The following is a 26376-nucleotide window of genomic DNA, read 5'->3' as shown; positions in this document are numbered from 1 at the left end:
CTTCGCATTGGTACCATCTCTCTCCCATTCATTTCCTCTACCATACAGTTGGTTGACTTCTTCTCAAAATCCCACACTATTAGTCGTTTCTAGTTTCTACGCGGCAAACTCTCGATGCTTCTCGGTGTGCCATCGTGAGTTTGAGGGGGGATGTTAAATAATATATATTTAATTATGGACATTTTAATCTTCGTATATTTATTGGTTTATTCTATTAGGTCTAGTTGTATTATAGGTTTTTGTAATTAGATCTTTTGGCTCGCCTGCGTGTGACTACTCCCTTTCCCTCTTTGCAATCTCTCTCTCTCTCTCTCTCTCTCTCTCTCGCTTTTGCATTGGAACTTCAACAAAATTGTCATCTACTCACTCCCTAATGTGAATGATTGGAATTTGATTCACCATAGGTGTGTGAGGAGGCATATTGGGGCAAGGGGAGGAGGATATGGGTTTGAGTAGTTTAGGTTTTCGTTCAAATAAATTATGTTATTTTTGAAATGAATATCCAAATTTTAATATATATGCAAATTTTGAGGAGAGTGACATTAAATGTTAATGTAGATATATGAAAATATTTCCAACACGAAAATGAATTTATTACTTCCATTAACATTTAAGAATGTAAAGTGAGGTTCCAATTCAAATATACATAGAATATATGTTATGTGTGTATTTAAAAATAATATTAAAACTTATCTAATATGTTGTGCATAAAATTTTCACATAATATCTTATAATATACAAATTAAAATATGATAAATTAGTGGTTGAATCGGGGTAATAAAATCAATTGGACCAATTTGCAAAATCAAACACGAATCTAATTTTTAAAATAATATAATATTACAATATTGTAATAAAAATGTATGTGCGAGTTTACATTACAATAAACATTCCACATTTTGAAAAAAGTTATATATATTTTTAAACAATCAAAAGAGTTTAACATTCAGAATTTATGATTTAGAATATGTCACGAATACTTATAAGCCCAATATCGTCCTAATTATTAATCATCTTAGCCAATAAAATAATAAATTACAAGTCCAAAAGGCTGAAACAATTTTTTCGTTTTGTTTTACATTCGTCATCAACGTGCCTTCTCTTTATACGTGTTTCACTCGATATGAGTTACATATTACAATAATTTAGATGTAAGTTTCATTATTATTAGAATCCGAGACAAATTCGAGATTACAAATTCAAAAAATGAAGCATTACTCAAAGTTATTACATGAAAATTTATAGGTGATGGTCTGCACAAGTCTTCCAACTCAATTTTTTTTAATAAAAAAATTAAATTGAAAAAAATGGGGTGCGAAGGTTCCAAGCTTCCCTAAAAAATATTTGGTTCCCTCCAAATGTTCGAATCTCCCTCCAAAGGCTGCAGAGACCGCACAATCACGAATCGACAATTCACCAGCTTCTCTGTAATAAGCAGCAGATCTCTCTCTCTCTCTCTCTCTCGCAGTAATGTCAAACCACCAGGACGACCTCGACCTCCTCCTATCCCTTCAAGACAGGGTTTTAGAAACCCCTCCTGCTTCTCCTTCAGTCCTGCTGCAACCCCACTCTTCCGGTCTCTCTCTCTCTCTCTAACCCTTTACGCGTGTCTCTTTGAATCACACTAGGGTTTGCAATTTTTTGTCCATTTTCTCGTGAAAATCTACACGGGTTTCTCACTGTTTCCCTTGATTTTGCAGGGTACCCTTCAGATGATGGATCGCCCTCATGGCGGATGCGGAATGCGGACATGTCTGTCTTCAGGGACGCTGTTCAAGACTACCTTGATTACGAGCCCGAGCCTGAGCCCACCAAGCAAACCCCCAAATTTAACGGGTCGAAGAACTCAAATGATGTTCAGGTTGAGAAGTTCTCGGGTCTGCGGATTCGGTAGGTTTAGCTGATTAAATCTCATATAGAAACATCCAAATGAAGAATCCTTCCCAGTCCCTCCGGAGGGCAACTGAAGATTTTCTGTAATCATACATTGCCATGTTTTTATTCTGAAATGAAAGTGCATAAAATCCCATGATTTTGAATCTTTGTTCTTGTTGCTTCATCTTTTCTTGTACAGAAATCAGCTGATTTCACCGGCAGAGATTAGCAATCGTTTTTCAGATATTCGATTCGTCCGACTACTGACCATAAAGTATTGAATGCACTCACTCAGTTATTATTATATGGATTTATTTCAATTATATTGCTGTGGTTAGGGATAATTTACATTTGATGATCTCATAGGAACTTGTTGGTGGGTGATACTCTTTCGGGTTGTTGGGCAACCGTTGGGGTTTTGACGGAGAAGGGGAATCCAAAGACAAGTTCTACCGGAAAGAGTTATTCTATATGGAAATTTGGGTGTTTGGATGAGAGCACTGTTTCAGTTTTCTTGTTTGGAGATGCTTATCAGAAACACTCGAAAGAACAGGCTGGCACAATCTTTGCACTTTTCAATTGCAATGTTCGCAAAGATGCTATGGTATGAAACTTTTGAATGCTGGAAATTTATATATGTATGTATGGGTAATCTTCATGATTGCATAGTGTCTTTATATAAATGATTAATTAAGTATTAAATTTTATCTTAACTTATTAATGAATTTATAAAGGTACATTGACCAAAGTCAAGTACCTCATTTATTGGTGTGTAAGATACAATGACTAAAGTCATGTATCTATAATGGTTGTTGCGGCCAAAAATCGTACGTGTTGTGTTTTTGTGGCTCATATACTTGATGGAGTGCATAAAAAAGAAAGAAAACATAGTTGAAAGTCACTTGTGCTGAGGAGCAGCAGCAAACCGTCGATTGTTTGGCTAAATTAGTGGATGGTTTGATCCATAATTCAGACAATTACATTCTGTCTGAAATAGTCGCCTTATTGGCCCAATCAGTCAACTGTTTAGCTTGGGGCTGTGAGGCTGATTTTAAAATTTGAATGTGAATGTTAATATGGTTGGGTGTTTGGAGGGAAACTTCCAAAGTGTTTGTAAGTATACTATTCGGGGTATATTCTGGAAGAAGAGAGGAATATCATTAATTCACTCTATTGTGTACTTTGACATTTTCATAGTGAAGGCCTTTGCCGATTGCTCTCGTGGATGTAGGCATTGTTGAATCATGCAAATCTTTGTGTTGTTGTTCTTGCTTTCAGATATACTGGTGTGTTCCATATTTGTTCTTCATTATTGTTGCGTTTAAATTCCGTTGTGCAATTCCGAGTTCATTCACAACAAATTGGTATTAGAGCGTTGTTGTTATGCCATCGGGCACTTCATCTGCAAAATTTGATGTTGTCAAATTTGATGGGATCGAAAACTTTGGTTTGTAGCAGAGGAGAGTGAAAGATTTGCTTGTGTAACAAGGGATGGTGAAGACTTTGTATGGTGTTCAACTGGAAGGTATGGATGAGGCTAATTTGAGAGAATTAGAGGTAAAGACTGTTGCTACAATACGGCTATGTCTGGCCGACGAAGTTCTTTATCATGTCATGGAGGAAGATTCTCCCGCGGTTGTTTGGCAAAAGCTTGAATGCCAATACATGTCCAAATCCCTTACTAACAAATTATTTCTTAAGCAGTGTCTTTATTGGCTTAAGATGGTGGATGGTTCAAACTTATATCAACACATCAATGCATTTAATCAAATCATAAGTGATTTAATGCGTGTTGATGTGAAATTTGAAGAGGATGATATGACGTTAAAGCTATTGAATTCCTTGTCAGCGACACACATATGAGAATCTAGTTACTACTCTTACACGGGGGAAAGAGACCCTAAACTTGGAATAGGTGACAAGTGCCTTATTGGGGTTTCATCAAAGGATGAAAATTTGCGATGAAAATTCACACGGAGAAGGACTTGTGGTGAAAGGTAACCATGATCGTGGGAGAGGAAAATTCAGAAATGGATCGAGTCAAAAATCTTGAACTCAATCCAAGAAGAACAAGGATATCCGGTGCTATAATTGCGGTAAAAAAGGGCACGTTAAACTAAATTGTCCAGATTGGAAGAAAGGAAATGCTGAAAAGCATGAAGAGACTTCAAAATCAACAAATGTAATTCAAGAAGGAAATTCAGTTTGCTTCATTTTTGTTGAGGTCAGATCGCCTCATGGGCTCTTGGATCCTAAACTCGGCATGTTCTTACCATATGACTCCAAATAAGGAGTGGTTCAACACTTATAGGTTGGTAAATTCAGGTTTAGTTCTTATGGGCAATGAGGTGTCTTGTAAAATCATTGACATTGGAAGTGTTAGAATTAAAATACTTGATGGTGCTGTAAGAGCCTTGAGCAATGTAAGACGCATATCGGACCCATGGAAAAATCTCATTTCACTTGACACTTTGGATTGTAATGGATTTAATTACAAGTTTGAAAGTGGGATTATGAAAGTGTGCAAAGGTAATTTGATGGTGATGAAAGGGCAAAAGTTAGATGGAAATATTTATGCACTGCAGGAGACTACTGTTGTAGGTGGGGCTGCAGCTGTAAATTCAGAATTTGATGAAACCGTTTTGTGGTATATGTGGCTTGGGCATATGGGTGAATATGGTATGAAAGAACTTCACAAGGGAAAACTCTTGAAAGGTATGAAAGCATGCAAGCTGAGTTTTTGCAAGTTTTGTGTTTTTAGGAAACAAAATAGGGAAAAATTCAAATTAACTATTCACAAGATGGAAGGTATTCTTGATTATATATATTTTGATGTTTGGGGGTTGGTTAGAGTAGCGTCAAAAGGTGGACATGTTTACTTTGTGAGTTTTGTTGACGACTACTCACGAAAAGTCTGGGTATACTTCATGCGGCACAAGTCTGATACATTTGCTAGGTTTAAGTTGTGGAAAACTAAAGTGGAAAACCAGATAGGAAGGAGAATCAAATGCTTCAGATCAAACAATGGGACCGAGTACGTTGATTTTAGGTTCATGGAGTTTTGTGAGCAGCAGGGCATTAAGTGACATTTCAATGTTCGTCGGACACCTAAGCAAAATGGTGTGGTTGAAAGGGTGAACTGAACTCTATCTGAAAGAGCTCGGTGCTTCAAGCTTAATACAAGGCTACTGAAGAACTTCTGGGTCGAGGCAGTTAGTATGCTTGGTAAATCGATCACCAAAGGCATCACTAGAGGGGAAAGTGACAGAAGAGGTATGGACGGGAAATGTAGTAGGCTATTTCGGATTGGAAGTATTTGGTTGTTCAGTCTATGTTCACGTGTCTAGTGAGGAGAGATTGAAGCTTGACATAAAGTCTAGACGCTGCATCTTTTTGGAATATCAAGAGTGTGAAGGGGTTCAAGTTGTGAGATTCAATGGAAAACAAGGTGTTGATCAGTAAGGATGTAGTTTTCGATGAGAAAGTTATGGTGAAGCGTACTCAAGAATTTGATGAAGAGAAACAAGAGCTAGAAAACTAGAGTAGAGACAAACATGTTGTGTAGATGGAGTTAGAAACTTAGGGCAATGACAATGATCTTGGTCCTCCAATTGCAGGGAGTTTTAGTTAGGGAAACCAACAAGTCGACAATATTCCTATATGGAGATCCAGATCCACTATCAGACTACCTCTAAAGTATGGGTTTGAAGAGTTAGTATCTTATGCTTTCATTATCAGTTGCAATGACTCAACTACTTTTCAAGAGGTAGTGCACGATCAGGAGAAAAATAGGTGGATGGGTGCTATGATTGAAGAAATGAAATTGTTGTATAAGAATCAAACTTGGGAGTTGGTGGAGCTTCTAGATGGGAAGAGGGCGATAGGTTGCAAATGGGTATATAGGAAGAAGAAAGTAACTTCAGAAAATGAAGGAGAGAAATTCAAGGCACGATTAGTGGCAAAAGGGTACTTATAAATAAAGGAATGAATTATGATGAAATCTTTTTACATGTGTTCGACACACTTCCATTAGGGTAGTGTTGGGGTTAATAGCTCATTGTGATTTGCATTTAGAACAAATGGATGTGAAGACGACATTTCTTTGTGGTGACTTGGAGGAACATATTTATATGGTACAGTTGGAGGGATTTAGTGAATCAGGACAAGGACACTTAGTTTGTAAGTTGAAGAAGTCTTTTTATGGGCTGAAATTGTAGTAACCCGAACTCGATAGGGTTCCTATAGCTCTGATACCAACTGTGATAACCCAAACCCGATAGGGTTCTTATAACTCTGATACTAACTGTAGTGTTCCAAAAATTTGCTTTGATACTACAATTGTAACGACCCAAACCCAGTGGGGTCCTGGGTGTGACTTTCCATCAATCAAATCAATGCTAGCAGCGGAAATAATTTAAACCTCAAATACCATATCAGAGTACTAAACCACCACAATTACATAGGTATCTCCATGTAACATTATTACATCACAAGGAATACAAAAGCATATTTAATTCAATGTCATGCAAGCACTTACTCTAAACTATATTATCTAAACCCCGTCCCGAAGCTCGCTAAACTTGATTCCCTGTATGTCCTGAAATATGATATGGTTATTGGGGTGAGACATCTCTCAGTAAAAAGGAATAGATTATTATCAGTGTATGGCTAAAATGAGTTTTAGTATAAGAAGAATACATCCATTAATTTAACTTTAAATGAAATGGCATTTGTAAACTGTACCCACACCTATATAATTAAAAAATACATATTTTTCCTTCGAAACATAATTTCGGCTCAATAGATGGCCCCGTTTACATAAATCCACAAAGATGCATAAAAGAACCTCCCTTTTTGGACTAACTTCATGTTTAACTCCCATGATTGGGTTGTGAGGTTCAAAGACTGGACTTAGCTTGGTTGGCCGACCAAAACTAAGTCAAAGTAATATGTCTGTAAGTATGATTTGCCTACCGCATCCTGGTTTGGACCCAGGAGGGTACACAACCTTTCTCAGGCTAAATCGACTATCCACCGCTTACACTACCACAACAGTGTGACTGCACTAATATTTCTCTCTAGTTATGGTACCGAGCTTTCAACACACTTGGTCCATCAGGGTTTTTAAACCATATATTGCAATTTACATAATAAAATAGTAAAATGATCTCATTTTCTCAACACATAATTCGCAAGTCTTTCCATAATTTTCCAACCATCCACAAGATTGGTATTAAAACGTCAAATTCACAATATCCACATTATTCCCAACAATTCAAGAAATTAGTATAATACGACAACTTTTGCTGTATAACACCATAAAAATTCCAATAGGTTTAATTATGCAATAAAAATAAATCATTCTCATGTCACACTATTTGAGTGTTAAATCATAATCTAATAAATTGATTGGAAAAAGTACATCATAATATACTCGGTATATTTTGCTGAAAATAAGGGTATGATCACCTTGATAGTTTTAATTTAACTCAAAATATATATTTTATAGGAAAAAATAGATGATCACCCTACTCACTTTAATCTTTCTCGAATACTTGTATAATAAACCAAAATCATCATTTTCATACGTTTGATTCATTTATAAAATCTAATATAATATTTTTGTATTCACATACTCAAGTTTAATCGGTTCAATTTCAAAATAAATTGACATAATCTAATCCCCTTACCTATTCTTGAAGATATGCCTACCATGTTCCTAAAACTGTGCCTGGTGTTTGGACGATGAAACCCTAATTTCCTTAAACCTTGTCGAGGAGAGAGGAGCCGGCAAGTTGAGAGGAGAGAGAGACGATTGGAGAGCGAGAGTGGAAAGAATTTGGGAGAAAGAGAGAGTGGGACACGAATTAGAGGAAGGGGGGGACAGAGAAAGAGAGAAAAGTTCAAATGGGAGAGTGAAGATATAAATAATATTAGGCTTCTCGCAACTTAAAGACCCTCAACCCGTTTGAAACCATTGACGGTTTGGTCTTATACCAAATCGTTTCATTTTTTTATTTTTTATTTTTTTTCCTGTTTCAACAGAAATAGTCTCCCAGACAATAGTATAAAAGATTTGATTTCTATATGATCAGGATAGGTTAAAGAAAATGTGAGTATGATTGCTGCATGTATGTGAATAAGTTTGATGATGGTTCTTTTATCTTTTTATTGTTGTATGTCGATGACATGTTAATAGTTGCGAAAAATTTAATTGAGGTAAATCAGTTAAAGAATCTGTTGCATAAAGAGTTTGACATGACGGGTCTTGGTCCAGCCAAGAAGATGCTTGGGATGGAGATTCGTCGAAATAGAACTGCAGGGAGGTTGTGGTTATCTCAGGGCGGTTATGTGAAGAAGGTGTTGGAAAGGTTCTGTATGGCTGATTCTAAACTGATATGTACACCTCAAGTGAGTCACTTTAAATTGTCTACTACTGAATGCCCAAGTACGGATGATGATATTTGGGACATGTCAAAGTCCCATATGCTAGCGCCACGGAGAGTTTAATGTATGTCATAGTGTGTACAAGACCAAACTTAGCACGTGTAGTGAGTGCGGTGAGTAAGTATCGTTCTAATCTGAATAGATAGTATTGTGAAGCCGTTAAATGGATTTTTAGATACTTACGAGGTACTTCTAGTTATGGCATCATGTTCAGCAAGTAACAGGATAGTTCATCAGTTGTGGGGTTTGTTGATGCTGATTATGCAGGGGATATGGATGACAGAAAGTCTACAACGGGTTATGTATTTACCCTTATGGGAGGACCTATTCGTTAGAGGTCCATAATACAATCTGTGGTGGCATTGTCTACAACTGAATCTGAATATATGGTAGTTGCTAAAACCACAAAGGTAGCTTTATGGCTTACTGGTTTGGTCAAAGAGCTGGGTATATAGTAAAGCAGAGTTGTGCTATGATAAGTGCATAAAAGTGCACTCCGAACATTACTTTTTCTTGTTTATTTGCTAATTTATAAGGACAATTTGAATATGTTAGTGGTAAGTTTTTGACTTCATCTTCATTTTATAAAGTTTTTAATTCTAATTAATTTTTAATGATTTTTATCATAGGAATGAAGTTAAAAATATTTGGAAGTCAACCCTTAGCATAAATGAAGAAGATCAACCACCTAGGTTGGAGGAAAGAATATTGTATATAATATAGTCCCGTTTTGGAAGAGTCTCCGCACACCGTTCAGTATTTTCATCATAAGTATCTCAGCTAATATCGGTTTTGGGTGATTCAAGTTGCGTTGAAAACCTTACATAATGGGCTACAATTTATCTTGAAATAGCATTTCGTTAACTCAGACTTTTGCTACGTCAAAAGTGGGCTGCAATCCAAGCCCGTCCAAGTTCGAGATTCGTTAGGAGACAGCGTGGACATATTTCTGTAATTTAATCATAACTCTCTCATCTGATATCGGATTGGCATGATTCAAGTGGCGTTGGAAAGCTTACGAAAAGAGCTACAATTCATTGTGAGATAGTATTTCACTAATATGGACGTTTACTGGGCCAAAAAAGAGCTGCAATCCAAGCCTGGAAACCAGAGGATATTTTTCAGTGTTTTAAAAAAAAAAAAAAAAAATGTTATTCTGTTTTTTAGGGTTTTGAGAGGGAGATATATAAGCAAAACTTTGTGTGAAGAAAGGGGACGATTGGGGGCTGGGTTTTGTGAAGGTTCTCTTGAGAGTTTATTTTTCTTTCATCTTATGATGAGGAACTAATTCCCTAGCCTTGGCTAGGGATGAACTTGATCAAATAAAGGTATTTCAATTTGTTTTTAATCCATATTGTTGTTCTTCAATGTTTTTATATTTTCTATTTATTGTTCATCAATTGTTATTTGTTTTATTTCGCGCTTGAATATTCATACATTTGAATCTCTTCATGGATTTAGTTATGTTTTTTCCATAGTGTTGGCTCGGATAAGCGTCTAGAGGGGGGGGGGGGTGAATAGATGTTTTTCGCGAATATGCAAATTTTCTACAAACATAAAAAATCTTGCCAAGAACAAGAGTATTATATCACAATATAAAAATAAAAACGAATGACAATGGATGAGCAACATAAGAGAGAAGTGAGAAGAAAAGCTTAACACAGCGATGTTAACGTGGTTTGGCACCCCGTCTACGTCCATGCCTTGAGACCAACTCTAGGATTCCCAAAATCCACTATATGATCCTCCTTTCGGTGGAGAAGCCTATACAAACAGCTGCTCACAAAGAGCTCTTACAATGGCTTACAAAGAGTCTTACAATACAAGTAGTTTAAGAGAGGTAGATACAATCTTAAATGTTCCTCTTGAGTTGAATATCACAATGTAATCCTCACACTATATTCTCTTTTTCAATGGAGTGTAAACAAAAGTAAGAGTAAGAGGGCAAGTGGTTGCACAATGAAACCCTAGAGTAAATGTACAATGAATGATTTCAACAACTAATGAGCGTCACAGCTTGAAGTTAATGCAAAAGACCTATTTTAAACACCAAAGGGGCGAGCTGGGCGTTGGAGAGCTGTTGGGCATTTATTGATATGAGACAAGATGAAAACTAGCTGTTTTGGTGCATTAAATGAGGTCTGCAGCCCGACATTCGTCGACGAGGTCTCGCCTTCGTTGATGAGCTCTTCAGTTATTTCGTCGATGAAGTCCTGCGTTCGTCGACAAGTTACTGGTTTTGAATTTAGGTAGGTCTCGGTTTCTTTTCGTCGACGAGTACCCTGTGTATGTCGACGAAATGTGCACAGACTTCGTTGCCGAATCCCCTGTATTCGTCGACGAAGGTGCTCTGAACTTTTAGGTACTCTCGGTATATTCTCGTCGACAAGTGTCTTGTGTACGTCAACGAGGGTCTGTGTTGTTGTCGTCGACGAAGACCTGTGTTCGTCGACGAGGCCTCTTTCACTATTTTGAAAATTACTTTAAGTTTGAAGTAAAAAGGTCCTTATCTTTATTTGAGAAGTGATCTCTGATCTACTTTAACATGTCTTAGGTTTAATAAAATATGTTTTAGGGTTTTTAGACATCTTATGCAGTGATATTCATGTGAAATGCCCATTTCTTGCTTGTTCTTTTGAGTCACACCATACATTAAGGATTACAGAAACAATCTCTCTAACTCTCGCACTCAACTTAGAACATGTGCTTGTTATGTAGAGTCCAAGAGTGCTTTGGTTTGAGTGGTCAAGTTTTGGTCATGTCACATGTTGCTTTTGGTTGGTTTGAAACTTGCTTGCTTTGAGCCACTTTGTGCAACTGAGCTGGACTAGAGAAAAAGGTTAGTAATCTTAAAGAACTGCTAATGAGTTGTTGTCATTAAAACACAATTGGAATGAAAAACCCTTAACTACTTGGCCTAACACATAGAATTGTTAGGATCCATGAATGTGTTCAAGACAAACTATTAATTTTGTTACATCACTTTTTTGTTACAATATTGTCTTCGGATATATTGTTGTCGTTAGATTTTGTTAACAAAGTTAATAGCTTTTGAGTTTTTAACGAGTGGAATAATATTTAGAAATTTTACTTTTGAATTTATCAAAGATTTGTAATTCTATATCTTCCGATTTGGGATTTGGGATGTGAAATCTCTAGTTGAGAAAACCAATGGATTAAAAATAAATTGATTATCTGATTTGTGAGAGGGATTCCTGATGCCTTGGTTCTTGCAAATTTGATTTTCCATCCACAAAAATAATCTTAATTTTAAATTTTTCTAAAAAGAAGTCATTTGTTTTTCCTTAGAAATCATTTACTATTCTTTTGATTTTTATTTGCCTATTTGTGTCCCTTTTTCCATCTCCTTGTCGAATCGACGCCCTAAGTTGTGCTACAACTACCACATTATTCTTTGGGCATAATCAAATTTTGGCACCATGTGTTGACCAGGGGGTGTGGACTGAGCTTGAGAAGGAAACTTACCTCGCTCATTCACACTCAAGGAACTCATCAATTTGGACACTTGGCTCTTTATGTCCTTATTTTCTTCAACAACCTGTGTAATTAGAGATTCTTTTTGGTTAGTCTTACCTTGTGCCTCAATAAAAGCATGCAAAGTGTCTTGTAAAGGACTCCTAGAAGATGAAGGTGCATGATATGGTGCAGGATAAGATATAGGGAGTTGTGTAGGTGGCTGGTTTCCAGACTTCCAACTAAAATTGGGGTGATTGTGCCACCACGGATTATAGGTATCAGAGAAAGGTGTAAAAGGCTTTTTGTACACACCTAAGGCGTTACATTGTTCCTCATACATCCTTCTCATCTCAGCAAATGTGGGATGCTCTTGGGCGAGGTGATCTACCTCGCCACACACAAAACATGGTCTAATAGACTCTGCATGGTTAGCCACATGTGTTGGCTTTAAGTCCATAGTCTTTAACACCTTTAGCTCCCTAGTGAGCATCTCAACCTTAGCCTTTAGGTTATCTTCTTCCTTGAGATGGTAAATTCCACCACCATTTGAGTTTCCTGTAGGTCGTGACCTATTTGTGCTTTCAATAGCACTAGGTATTGTCCATGTGTGGGCTTTTTCTGCTATATCATTCAAATATTCAATGGCCTTATTAGGATCATTTTGTAAGAACTCACCATTACACATCATCTCCACAAATTGGCGCTCTCTAGGTGTAAGTCCCTCATAAAAATAGCTCATTAAGCGCCAATTCTCTTACTCATGGTGGGGACACAAATTTAACAATTCTTTAAATCTCTCCCAAACTTGGTATAAAGTTTCACTCTCTTTCTGAACAAAGGTTGAGATTTATCTCTTCAAAGCATTTGTTTTGTGATGTGGAAAATACTTATGAAAAAATGCTTGAGTCATCTCAGCCCATGACCCAATTGAACGTGGTCTCAATGAATACAACTAACTCTTTGCTCTTTCTTTTAAATTTAAGTCTGATTGCGTTCATTGTACTAGGTTGATTATGAAAAGTTGCAACTACCTCTTCAAATTCCCTAATGTGCACATATGGGTTTTCGTTTTCAAGTCCATAAAAAGTGGGGAGAAGTGGAATCATCCCTGGTTTAAAATCAAAATGTAGCACATTAGGTGGAAGCATGATACATGAGGGTGTGGTAGTGCGTGTAGGATGGAGATACTTTTGAAGAGTTCTAATGGGTTGGTCCTCATGATGACTCATTGTGAATGAAGATTGTGATGCAATGGATGTTGTGTCTGAATCAGGAGGCATATTAAATAGATTCGGAGAGAGAATGTCCGTATTAGAATCAATGTCGAGTCTCTTTGCGAATCTACCTAATTCGTCCCTATACCTATGCATACACTTAAATAAAAATAAAAATAAACTACTTTGCTAAACCAAAAAAAATAAAACTAAATAAAATAACAGAGAGAGGAACGAGATTACCGCCCTTGATGAATCAATTCAGTAAAATATATTCCTCACAATGTTCCTTCTTGTACCATCTCCTCGGAAATGGCGCCAAAATTTGATTACGTTCAAAGAATAATGCGGTAGTTGTAGCACAACTTTAGGGTGTCGATTCCATAGGGAGATGGAAAAAGGAACACAAATGGGCAAATAAAAATAAAAAGAATAGTAAATGATTTTTAAGGAAAAAAAATGACTTCTTTTTAGAAAAAATTAAAATTAAGATTATTTTTGTGGATGGAAAATCAAGTTTGCAAGAACCAAGGCATCAGGAATCCCTCTCACAAATCAGATAATCAATCTATTTTTAATCCATTGGTTTTCTCAATTGGAGATTTCATATCCCAAATCCCCAATCCGAAGATATAGAATTACAAATCTTTGATAAATTCAAAAGTAAATTTTCTAAATATTATTCATCTCGTTAAAAACTCAAAGGCTATTAACTTTGTTAACAAAATCTAACGACAACAATATATCCAAAGACAATATCGCAGCAGAAGAGTGATGTAACAAAATTAATAGTTTGTCTTGAACATATTCATGAATCCTTACAATTCTATGGAAAAAGCATGACTAAATCCATGAAGAGATTCAAATCTATGAATATTCAAGCGCGAAATAAAACAAATAACAATTGATGAACAATAAATAGAAAATATAAAAACATTGAAGAACAACACTATGGATTAAAAGCAAATTGAAATACCTTTATTTGATCAAGTTCATTCCTAGCCAAGGCTAGGAAATTAGTTCCTCATCATAAGATGAAAGAAAAATAAACTCTCAAGAGAACCTTCACAAAACCCAGCCCCCAGTCGTCCCCTTTCTTCACACAATGTTTTGCTTATACATCTCCCTCTCAAAACCCTAAAAAAGGGAATAACATAAACAAAAAAAAAATGCTGAAAAATATCCTCTGGTTTTCGGGCTTGGATTGCGGCTCACTTTTGACCCAGTAAACGTCCATATTAGCGAAATACTATCTCACAATGAATTGTAGCTTTTTTCGTAAGCTTTCCAACGCCACTTGAATCATGTCAATCCAATATCATATGAGAGAGTTATGATTAAATTACAGAAACATGCCCAGGCTGTCTCCTAAAGAATCTTAGACTTGGACGGGCTTGGATTGCAGCCCACTTTTGACCTAGTAAAAGTCTGAGTTAGCAAAAGGCTATTTCGGGATAAATTGGAGCCCATTATGTAAGGTTTTCAACGCAACTTGAATCGCCCAAAACCGATATCGGATGAGATAGTTATGATGAAAATACTGAACGGTGCGCGGAGACTCTTCCAAAACGGGATTATATCATATCCAATATTCTTTCCTCCAATCTAGGTGACTTATCTTCTTCATTTATGCTAAGGGTTGACTTCCAAATATTTTTAACTTCATTCATATGATAAAAATCATTGAAAATTCATTAGAATTAAAATTTTTATAAAATGAAGATCAAGTCAAAAACTTACCACTAACATATTCAAATTGTCCTTATAAATTAGCAAATAAACAAGAAAAAGTAATGTTTAGAGTGCACTTTTATGCCTCATCACACCCCCCAACCAGCTTATTGCTAGACCTTAGCAATTGAAGCAAAATTAAGCAAGAATATTCAAACACTCAAAATAAGGCATTCTCAAAAGATCAATAGTGCTATCAAAGTTTGTTTATCAAAACACTTAGAATACATGTGTGTGTGTTAAGCCAATAACCATCTTACCATCAAACCCAAATACATACAATGTCGAGAACAACTTGAACAAAAGTTTTGACTTCAAATCTCACAAGGGTATATAATACTCATTGAAGAATCACTCCAAGATTTTAGAAGGGTTGCCCACTCAAATGTATGGAAAGAGTAAATGCATGTGAATAAAGGCATAAGAAAAAATTGATTTCACGGAAAGAATATCATCTATTGGGAACTCAACCAATCATTCCACCAAACCCACTTAGGATCAAAAGGTCAATTGAAAGGGTTGTAATGGGGCTAGGGTTAAGTTGAAAAGAACAAAGGATAAGGGAATTCAAAAATAGATTCAAGTAAATACTAGGGGTCTTCCAAAAATTGTATAATATACACCACTTCTCAACAATTTACTCTCTTCTTTCAACTGATTTCTTTTCAATTCAACACATTCTTCTTCTCATTTTTTTTTTTCTTCTTTATTATTATTTTTTTCATTGATGAAGCTTGCAAGCAACAATACAAACCATCTCAATAAATTTCTCATTCTTTTGTTTTTTTTTTTCAAACCAACAATTTATCCCCCCTAGCAGATACTCAAATTTTAAGGGTAGGAAAGTATTACTTTCAGGCTTAACTCCAATATGGAGTGGGTACGAAAATATATAGGTTAACAAAAAAAAAGGCTTACATTTTGGCTCAAAGTAGCATCTAATGAATAAAATCACGGTAGGCTTGAAAGACTCAAACTTTATCCTACATTGACCTTTATCACTTCCTAAGTATAATCAAGCAAGCATACCACAAACCATGTAATGACATTCCCAAAAGATAACCAAATAAGAAAAATAATGAGACCATGCAACAAAATAATGTCATAGAAAAAAAAAATAATAACACCAAATATGATAAATCCTCTCTAAGGAATGAGAATGGCTCAACTACTTACAAGTGTTTTAAGTCTCAACTTAAGTTTGATTGTTCTCTGATTGTATGCATTTAACATCCATCAAACCACAATAGCTTACGTGCACTTAAAAGAACTTGAAGTGCCTAAATAAATAACTAAGATAGCACAATTGACTCAATTGAATACTCTATAATCATGCTCAAATATTCAAGCCAAATTCATGTAAACAGATATGCATGATCCTACGTTGTGACAGTTAGAACGCTATCTAAGCGAAGAATTAAGTGTACCATGCTAGAACCTAGTATATTGATGTAAGGTTCCACAAGGTCCGGGAATTGATTACTTCAGGTGAACTTGTATTGGAGATAGTTCACACATCTAAAAACGCAACGAACATTTTGACAAAACCGATTACTATTGAAAAGTTCAAGCATTGCTTGAACTTACTTCATGTCTCCAAGTGCTAGAAGGGAGACAGACCCAACCTAATGTTCCAAGGTCAAGGTGGAGCAACGAGCTATGTTTTTAGGTTCTCTTAAGGGGCGTATACTCGCCAAGGTGGAGATTGTTGTGTTTTTGTGGCTCATATACTTAATGGAGTGCATAAACAAGGAAGAAAACATAGTTGAAACTCACTTGTGCTAAGGAGCAGCAGCAAATCGTCAACTATTTGGCCAAATCAGTCGATGGTTTGATCCAAAATTCAGACAATTACATTCTGTCAGAAACAGTTAATTGATTGGGCCAATCAATCGACTATTTGGCTTGAGGTAGTGAGATTGATTTCAAAATTTGAATGTGAACGTTAATATAGTTGGGTGTTTGGAGGGAAACCTTTGAAGTGTTTATAAATATACCATTCTGGGTATATTCTGGAAGAAGAAGAGAGGAAGATCATTGTGAATTGTATTGTATTGTTTATTTTGACATTTTCATAGTGAAAACCTTTGCCGATTGCTCCTGTGGATGTAGGCATTGCCGAACCATGTAAATCTTTGCGTTGTTGTTCTTGCTTTCAGATATACTGTGTGTGTGTTCCATGTTTATTCTTCATTATTGTTGTGTTTAAATTTCGATGTGCAATTTCAAGTTCATTTACAACAGTATGACTTTTGTTAAATTGTCCTCCAATCACGACTACTTGAAAGGAATCAAATAAGAATGGCTTGAAGGATCTAGGTTGTACTCCGGGGGATCATTTCGATGCCTAAGTTAGGAAATGGGAGATTTAGATTACGACAGTAAGCGAAGAGTGAGTGAGAATGAGATGCTTACTTTCTCTTGGGATCCCCTTTTTATAGTGGCGGAGGCAGACCCTCCTTCAACTTAGTATTTACAAGCATTTATTATGTTTAGGGGGTTATAGATAATTTAAGGGCGGTTATGTAGGATATCAATAGTGATTTTGTAATCGTATCGGGGGGTTATAAATAACTCAAGCATGGTTATGTGAGATATCAATGGTAGTTTTATAATCGAATTTGCTCATGAGTATGTCTACTAATTTTGGGTATATCAATGGTTAACAAAGAGCCTCCCAATCAAGATACATTGAAATAATGGAGATGCATTAGTCAAAGTCATGAATATCCTTAATTAGTGTATCATTAAGGAATGTATCACATTTAATCAAATGTACATTCGCCTTGAAAGAAGGGAAAATTCATATATATGTTTATAACTTTTTTATGGATTAAGTCACTTATGGATTTCTATATAAATCGCTCTTGGTCCCTCTCACCACTTAATAATCAAGTATGGTAGAATCTCCATTACTAAGCCAAACATAAGAGTAAGGGGAGAGATGATGAAGTAGTATTCTACATGATAAAGATTTGATCAATAGGAATAGAAGGAAAAGCTAATTGCATCGTAGTTTGATTGTCTCCACAGAAATAGAGTATGGTATATTTTGAATTTCTTTCCTCATCTTTACTTGATCATGGTTCATAAAATACGTTGAATGTCTTTCTTATGGAAATTTTCTAACATTGTACATTAATTGGAATTTGTGAGGTTTACCAAAGTTTAACTTCGATTATTTTCCTTGCAGGGCAGTGGATTTTCTTTAAGTGTTTATTCTGTTAGTCAAGTTTTAAAGATGGGCTCTTCGGTTGATTATGGGATTTGCAAAGGAAAAAGGAAGGATGGGATGGCCTGTACACTAGTTATAAATAAGTATGTTATGGAAACTCCATCTATATTGTATTTTGAGATTGTTATAACAAGATGCACTTGAAATTGTTGTTTTCTGTGTAAATTGGTCTAAAAGACTAAATTTTTGGTTTTAAGGGTGTCCTTCACCAAAAATTTTGTCTTGTGTACTTGGTGCTCAATATTCAGTAATTATTTTGAGCTAAAAGTGTGTGCACTTACTGCAGGTCTTCTATATGTTCTTAACTGCTACACTATTTACTTATTGTTCTTCCCTAACAGAATAATCTGTTGCTATCTTAGTGAAAAGTATAACATATTATGTTCTGCTTTGTTTTGTTCTGTTAATTTCCAATGGCTAAATATGGGATTCTGCTCTAATTATCACCACTTTTTTTTCCATGTTTTTCCATGTTAGGACCAAAATGGCACTGAATTATCAACATTTTAGGATGCATGGTCTGTCATAAAAGTTTCCTTAAGTCTTAACGATGAACATATGGTCCAATTTGTCCTGTGAAAGTGGCAGCTATGATACCATCTTTGGCATCAAATCTTGACTTCATGCAATCTCCTTTTAGACATTGGAAGACAGACTCTAAGAAAACAGTTGGCCATATTCTGATTTGTGTCCCATGTTAATCTTTCATCTCCTACACTGATTAACCGTTCCAGATTGCTTCAATAATGAACCTGAGAATCCAGTGTCTGAGAAGGTTTTGCTAGGAATTTACTGGAAGTTGATGATTTTTACCTCAATATTAAGGTCCAATAATTCTACTGTGATGGCATTATGGAAGCTTCTGATGTTTCTGGATGTTAAAATGCGAACTTTTTAACCCAATGAGATATTCTTGGGAGAGGTTAATCTTAAGTTTATGTCCCTGATAAACGTAGGTGGCATGTTGAATGAGATGAGTTTCAGCCAGTTTGGTTAAATTTGTCTTGTAACTTGAATCCACGATCACCTGTCAAGCTAGTTTCTCCACGATGATTAATTACATCTAGGGCAGCTTGAGAATAAAAATAGAATCCTGTTTCTATAACTAACATGTGTGGTTTGATATTTAACTAAAATATTTATAAAAATTGCAAATTGATAAAGAGACAAAGGTCAAGAGAGAGAAGGGAAAGAATCATTTTCAGAAGTTATTGAAAGTACTCTAGCTATGAAAACTTAACACGTCCTTGCTTGGTTTGTTTTCAAAATTTTTCATAGCATCTATATATTCTTATCCAGTTTATTCCAAATCCTACTGTGGAAGAAAGCAATTTACAGAACTCTCCTCCCTTTTCCCTCAATTATTTTGAATTTTTAAACAATGTCATGGTAAGGATTTCATCATATTCTGACTCTGGTTGTTTTATATTTCAGACGCCGTGGGATATTTTGCAAATTCCATAAGTCGGTAAGGATGACTCCTCTACACTCGCATTGTTTTACAATTTATTGTGAATCAATTTATTAATGGATTCTTTTTTCTAATATTTTCTATATAGAAAGCATCTGAAAAGTATTCCACCACGCGAACTGAGCTTACAGGAGGGTAGGTTTTCAATGTTCATCTCCATTTGAATCTCTATCCAGTGGTTGTTGCTTATGATTTGCACAAGACTTGCTTCATATTTTATGATTTTCTCCTCATAACTGTGCATTTTAATTACTGTCATTTTTTTTTTGAAAAATCTCAGTAACTTAAGAACTGCCTTTAGAGGTGCTCGCAAGTCAGAAGGAATTTATCTGGTTGACCCTCTAGTTGACAGGACAAACATAGTAAAGCCTGCAAAGCCAGTGAAGTTGTTGTCTGTGGAAGGATTGAAGAAGGCACTAAGGTTTAATTATTCTTTGCTCATACTGATCACTTTATTTAAATACTTGAGCAATTCATAAGTGCTCTATTTGGTTGTTGGGAAGATAATATTTGTTGAAATATTTCATATTATTTTTGCTTTTCCTACATCTATTCACCAGCTAAATTATGTACATTTTCTTTCTAATGACTCCCCTCTTGGAAGTAGAGGTGACTTGAAATGAAGATCCTAAGCTACTTTGAGTTTTTGATAGAATATAAAATCACAATTTATCAGCACTTCCATTAACCAAATCCAAATTGGCCTCACATATTTCTTAATATGCCTTTTCCCCTTTCGAAAGAGGAAGCATTTTTGAATCATAAACGTTTAATACAAGATCTCTCTGTCTTGCTCTCTCACCACATATGCACATGCACAGAATGCACCCATTTTCATGCTAGTGGCCATTAGATATGGTTTCTAGTTACTATTATTAGTAGACTGAATATATTATTTGAATGAACATTTGGACAGTAATGCAGGCAAAGTCACAACAAATACACATTCACAAGGAATAAGATTTCTTACGGAGATCACAGGTTCCATATCCTACCTTCTATGCTACTGCTGAATTCATTTTATCACATTCCCTTAGACAATTTTAATTTATTACAGGAAAAACATGTCCTACAAATACAAATAAAGGATCTGCACTGCCAAACCAACAAATGCCCAAGTCTGGCAAGAGGTGAAGCAAAGTTCATCGATTTTGTAATCTCTATTTGCTGTTTATGAGTGTCTTGCTGCTTAATACTGGTTCGATCAACCATTCTTCAGGATATCATCAACCATGAAACTAGATCCTTCAGATGTCACTGGAAAACAACGGGATACAAAAAGAAAGAAAATTGAGCATGTGCAGGATTCAGCAGGGAAAATCACCAAGTTGACTACAGAAAAGATGATCGAACTAGATTTTGTAAGTTCAGACGAAGATATCTGAACCTTCCAACAAATGATGATTTTTATCTGGTGGAAGTGAACTGCAGAACAGCAGAGAATTGCATTCAAGGCGACAGTGTCTCTCATGTCATGAAGTTGAAAAAGTAGAGGTCGCAAAATCCGCTTGTTTGAAGACTTCTTTGTTGGGAAGCAGTCATTTTCTTGATAACCATGGTATGGGTATCAGCTCCTCTATTTATTGGATATTGCTCCATGCAATAATAGAATGCTTCGTGGCTCAATATATTTGCTGCAATTCCCTTCACAATTGAAGACCATTTTGCAGTGAGAAGAGTTGAACGAGCTGAAAGATAAAGCGATTTAGCTTCATAATTAATCATAACAAATATGTAACAATTCAATTATTGGTCAGATTGAATCTTTGTTGTTTCAACTGGGTTAATACTTAAGTCAGTCTGTCAATGCGTGATGCTAAAATAGTGGCATTGTTTTTTGTAAATGCAGATTAGAACATTTGGGTCTATAGGTTTGCATTTACTATCATTTTTTCCCCTAATGAGAATTTAAGTCTTATAACCACAGCACTGCAATGAGGTTCCTCAATTTTAATGCTGCTAGAGGTGGAAAATCGCTTTTGCTGCCTGTGTTGTCATACCTGGATTTTTTTAGAAAGCTGAGTTTAGAATTGTAGAGGATATCAGGTGCTATACCTGTGGTTCCAAGAGATTTAGCAGGTGCTGTACTTAAGTTTTGATTCCTTTGCTAATATATGCTCTCAAAATAGCATTCTTGGTTGCAAAGGAAACAGAGGGAGGAGAAGAATGTGACATTGTGTTTGAAAGGAGGGAAATAAGGAAAAAGTGGAAAGAGTGAGTGAAAAAGAATCCCCTGTTTGCTAGAGGGGAAAGAAAAGAAAGAAAATAGACAATTGGTTCTATTTACTCTTCACAAATTCAATGCAGCTCAAAGTTGATGTGAAAATGGGTGAAAAGGAATCAGGCCATTAATCAGTGGGTCGAAGAAATTGTCCATAAGTGATGATTATTTTCATCTCTTTTGTTTTTATACTTAATCATATAATCAACATGAAAATTGGAAATAAATGCAGAGGATTTAGGGCTTTTGCGGAAAGTGGTTTTTATTATTAATTTTTTTGGAAGAATTACAAGAAATGTATCTTTGATATTTTTTAGCGGACATTCACTTCCTTTGAGATTTGATAAAAAGATAAGAGATTTTTTTTAAAATTTTAAAAATACCACAGGCTTTCAAAAAGATACAAACCTTTCTTAGAAAAAACTTGTTTTGGCAAATCTAAGGGGAGGCTTTTAAAATTCTTAAAACTAAAAGGGGAGCTTGAAAATTTGAAATTTGAGGAAAGCTTAGTGTCTTTTTGTCAAACTTTAGGGGAGGTTAATATTTTTTGCTAATTTTTTTTTTTAGCTTTTTAACATTTATGTGGAGACTTTAAAAAATCATAAAAGATGTTTTATAATTTTTGGATGAATACTTTAAAAATATAAAAAAATAGGATGCTTTTTTTTTTTTAGAAAATAAAATAAAAGCTATTTTGTATAATTAAATAATCCTTTAGTGCTTTTGGGCCTTGGGGTCCATTTGGGTCACCATGGGTAATCTAATTCATTAGAAAGTTTTGTATTAAAACTTCTAACCAAGAATGTATTATAAGTGACTAGAAAACTCAATTTAAATGGAATTTAAAATATAACAAGATATAAATAGTAATCTACTTTTCTTATGTTTCAAACCATAAAACAAAGATTATGTAATATCGTAACTCTGTATAGAATTAACCATTATTGTTATTGAACGTTGACTTTACTATAATTTATGCATATCTTCAATATTGTTTGTCTTTAACTATCTAAAATTGCTTCATAATTACTCTATATACAAACCTTTATCATCATCATTATTATTATTATTATTATTATTATTATTATTATTATTATTATTATTATTATTATTATTGTTGTTGTTGTTGTTGTTGTTCTTTGTGCATGGTTAACATCATTATTAGAGGAGAGATTGGGTGTCACCAAATGTTAGCTACAACACATTTTCCACAAATTTAGGTTAAGGATGTTCCCCACCATATAGCTATCTATCTACATATATAATTTTTATATACATAGCATTGAATATATTAATTGGACCTAGCTAGCTGTCTAGGTACACATATTTGTGTAAATTTGGACAAATTTCAATACATTTTAATAGTACATCTTATCCGAATCCAATACAACTCCAAATTTAAGACATTTCCAAACATGGGGATGTATTCTTTTGAGTTCTTTTGGACTATCCTCTAATGCACGAAATATTTTCCTATGTTATTCTCTAATCATTTGTTTGGAATGTAAGAATAGAAAGAAATTTATAATTTTACATATTTGTTGTGTAGCTTTCAATCCATTCTATCCTTTCCAATTACCTTTTCATTCCAATGTATCAAACATTAGATTGATTTGTTTGGGACACAAAAATAAAATGGAATTGGTCTTTATTGTGATACCCTGTGGAAGAAAGATTTAAAAGGATTAAATGTTACCATCCATATCAACAAGGTGCACTTTTCTTTTCAAGAGTCTTCTTATAAGAATTCCACGGTTAAGCGTGCTTGATTTGGAATAATTTTAGGATAGGTGATCTTTTGGGAAATTTTATTAGGAAGTGTGTGAGTGAAAATAAAACACACTAAAAATGACATGTGTTGGTCTATGGGACCAATCATTAGTTTGATAAGACCTGTCCCCCTATCGTCTGGTTCAGGTAGAGGAGAAGAGACGTAGACTCAGGTTAGAGTGTTACATTTATAAATTTACATATTTGCTACAAATTTTCATCTTGTCTAATCATTATCCCTTATTTTTTAAGTTACAACCTAATGGAGTTAGACTAAATATAAGAGAATAACAACTAAAGTATATATATGTTTTGTCAATTGGAGGCTAATTGGTTTGACTATATATATATATCCTATATCCCTTCTTACCTCTATTCAAACCCAATACCTTAGAAAAGTTTCAAACTCTAAAGTACACTGATATTAGTATATACAACTGAAATCTTAACAAACTTATATACTATCTCATATATAAATGCACATTTATAAAACACATATATGCTATAAAGTTTGAAATTAATGTATTGGAGCTAAAAAAATATTTCAAAAAATCTTGGTATATCTACTGTTGTAACCCACCTTTTTGTTAAGATGGTATTTGGAAGCACGAATTTTATAACTTATATTTGAATTTTTGTGAATTTGAAAGAAATTTAATATAATTTTATATTATATTTTATCTAAATTCAAGAAAAATATTTTATTTTTTCTCATTATGAGTCTTGTGCCTACTTCACTTACCTCTACACATGCAAAACTTTGAAATATATATATATATATATATATTTGATAATCGATAGCCATTATATATGGCTCACACTCTAACAAATTGCTGAAATACTATATTTGCCTTCAAAATATCATATTTTTTATTTACCCACCGCTACATTGTGCATATTATTATACTTTGTGTATGGTATAATCATGTAGATAAGTGGGTATGTAAAAGCGTGATATTTAAAAAATAAGGACAGTGCTACTAAATAAATTAAGCTTAATTTTAAGTGGGTCACCTTTGAATTACTCAGTGTTTGATCTAACGTGTGAGGTCGTTAGTTCACGAACGTCAAAGTGGCCCCCGACCATCTTAGGTTTTTGATCATCATTTTAAAAAAAAAATTACTAATTTAAGACCTATAAATAGGGCTTTCACTTATATTATGAATAGTGTGGGGTTTGGTTTGAGAGGCCCCCTCCTGCAATATTTTGCCTCTCACCCACTCAACCACCATCTCCAATCTCCATTTCTTTTTCTTAATGTATCAATCAAGCTTCAACGGCATGGATTGAGGTGGGTTTGTTTAGCAACTGATTTTGATGGGTCAACGGACTTGAAAACCAAGGTCTCATAATTACTACATAATTAACCAACTCCCCCTCTGATACCGGTCCCTAATTAATTGGTAGCTTCATCTAGGTTTCATTTTGACCTAGATGGGGAATTTTTGTTTTAAAATAAAAAATAAAAAATATTTATTATATATTTTTATATGAAATATTATTAAAAATAAATTTAATTATGATATGATTTGAAATTATGAAAGTCAAGTGTTTACTGTTTAAAAAAATGAAAATTAATTCTTTATCCTTTTTATTTATTATATATTTTGCTTTATTTTCTGTTATATATTTTCATGGGATATGCAACAGAATAAAGTTGAACTTTTTTTCATTTCATATCCTCTCTTGCCAGTGCCTCTCAAAACTTGAAACTGAAATATTTATTCTATGTTTGCGAGTTTGGTTTCATGTCTTGGATTTGACGAGATTTGTCAAAATTTGAGATCCAACATTGATACTCCAAAAAATACATTAACTTATAAAAATTAGAAATCTCAATTAACCAGTAATCATTGGATTGGATGTTCTTAAAAAACATTAGATTCACTCTCCAAAAAGTAATGTAGCATTCCCTTCTTGAGTAAAGAAATTAATGCATTTTTTAGTCAATGATTAGCGACTCACACTAGACCTAAATTATATATAAAGTGAGAGATAATCCATCTCTAAACTAATTTCCCCTTGCCGTGATGATAAGAAACTCGTTTCCATTAAAATCCTACACATATTTCATATTTCCTTTTTATCTTTCTCAAGATTCAAATCGAAATTTAGTACATTTAGATTTACAAAAAAAACAGTACTTCAATTTACCAATAATTTCACCAGCATGACCATCTCTCTCTCTCTCTCTCTTCATTTTTTTTTTTTTGAATATCGCCGGGTGTCCACACGTTCTTTTTACGGTCCACGCGACTAATCCCACGCCCCGTGGCAGCTGACCCCACAATTCCACAGAGATGGTAAATTCAGGAGCCAGTCGCAGGAATCGAACCCGGGGGGATGTATCCCTGATCTCTTGAAAGGCACTCCCAACATCCGCCCTATCAACTGAGCTACAACTTGGGAGTCTCTCTCTCTCTTCCTTCATCTTGCGTGTAAGTGATCTAATTAATCCTCTTACATATATATATATATATATATATATATATATATATATATGTCAATGATTTTGACCCCATCTTCTTTTTCCTATCTACCCACCTCCTTTTTAAATGCAGCCAAAGTTGGGTTCTAATATTTAACCACCCCTCCCCAAAAATATAATAAATAATAAATAGAAAATAATAATGCAATCAAAAAATAAAAATAAATTATTGACTTTTACCGGTGCCTTTGTTAGTCTAGTTTGCAACATTCGTGCTTTACACACTTAAAGTTTTGACACGTACATAATATAATTAAATTACTAGAGGTGATTTTATGCGTCAAAAATCTTAAACAATCCAAATAATGGTACTTTGTTCCACTATTCCAAATATTTCAAAAAATTTCAAACTTAATAATTAATCAGTCTAGTTGGAATTGAATGTTTTAAATTTAAGATCTAATTGAAGATTAAATAATTTTTTCTAGTCTCTTACTTAGACATTG

The 26376-nt window shown here is 34.6% G+C and overlaps 1 protein-coding gene and 1 non-coding gene across 2 annotated transcripts; both read left to right on the top strand.

Annotated features, from left to right (window-relative positions):
• Window positions 1-1269: 1269 nt before the first annotated feature.
• Window positions 1270-21374, top strand: LOC131156650 (uncharacterized). Its single transcript, XM_058110501.1, has 11 exons — window positions 1270-1576; window positions 1701-1890; window positions 2075-2149; window positions 2242-2479; window positions 17938-18062; window positions 19414-19447; window positions 19539-19585; window positions 19731-19871; window positions 20367-20431; window positions 20508-20580; window positions 20670-21374. Exons 1-11 carry the CDS (start codon window positions 1471-1473, stop codon window positions 20833-20835), a joined length of 1260 nt encoding a protein of 419 aa, XP_057966484.1. The 5' UTR covers window positions 1270-1470; the 3' UTR covers window positions 20836-21374.
• Window positions 12555-12662, top strand: LOC131156793 (small nucleolar RNA R71). The gene has a single exon (XR_009137066.1). It is a non-coding gene; the product is annotated as a small nucleolar RNA R71 (small nucleolar RNA).
• Window positions 21375-26376: the final 5002 nt, after the last annotated feature.

This window comes from Malania oleifera, chromosome 5, assembly GCF_029873635.1.
Source record: "Malania oleifera isolate guangnan ecotype guangnan chromosome 5, ASM2987363v1, whole genome shotgun sequence".
NCBI classification, from domain to species: domain Eukaryota; kingdom Viridiplantae; phylum Streptophyta; class Magnoliopsida; order Santalales; family Ximeniaceae; genus Malania; species Malania oleifera.
The sequence above is the reverse complement of the archived record's forward strand: the minus strand, read 5'-3'. Positions and strand labels throughout refer to the sequence as shown.

Coding starts and splice junctions, on each gene's coding strand:
- LOC131156650 (XM_058110501.1), top strand. CDS start 1,471: ATGTCAAACCACCAGGACGACCTCGACCTCCTCCTATCCCTTCAAGAC. Junction 19,448..19,538: donor TTTGCAAATTCCATAAGTCG/GTAAGGATGACT, acceptor TTTTCTATATAG/AAAGCATCTGAAAAGTATTC. Junction 19,586..19,730: donor CGAACTGAGCTTACAGGAGG/GTAGGTTTTCAA, acceptor GAAAAATCTCAG/TAACTTAAGAACTGCCTTTA.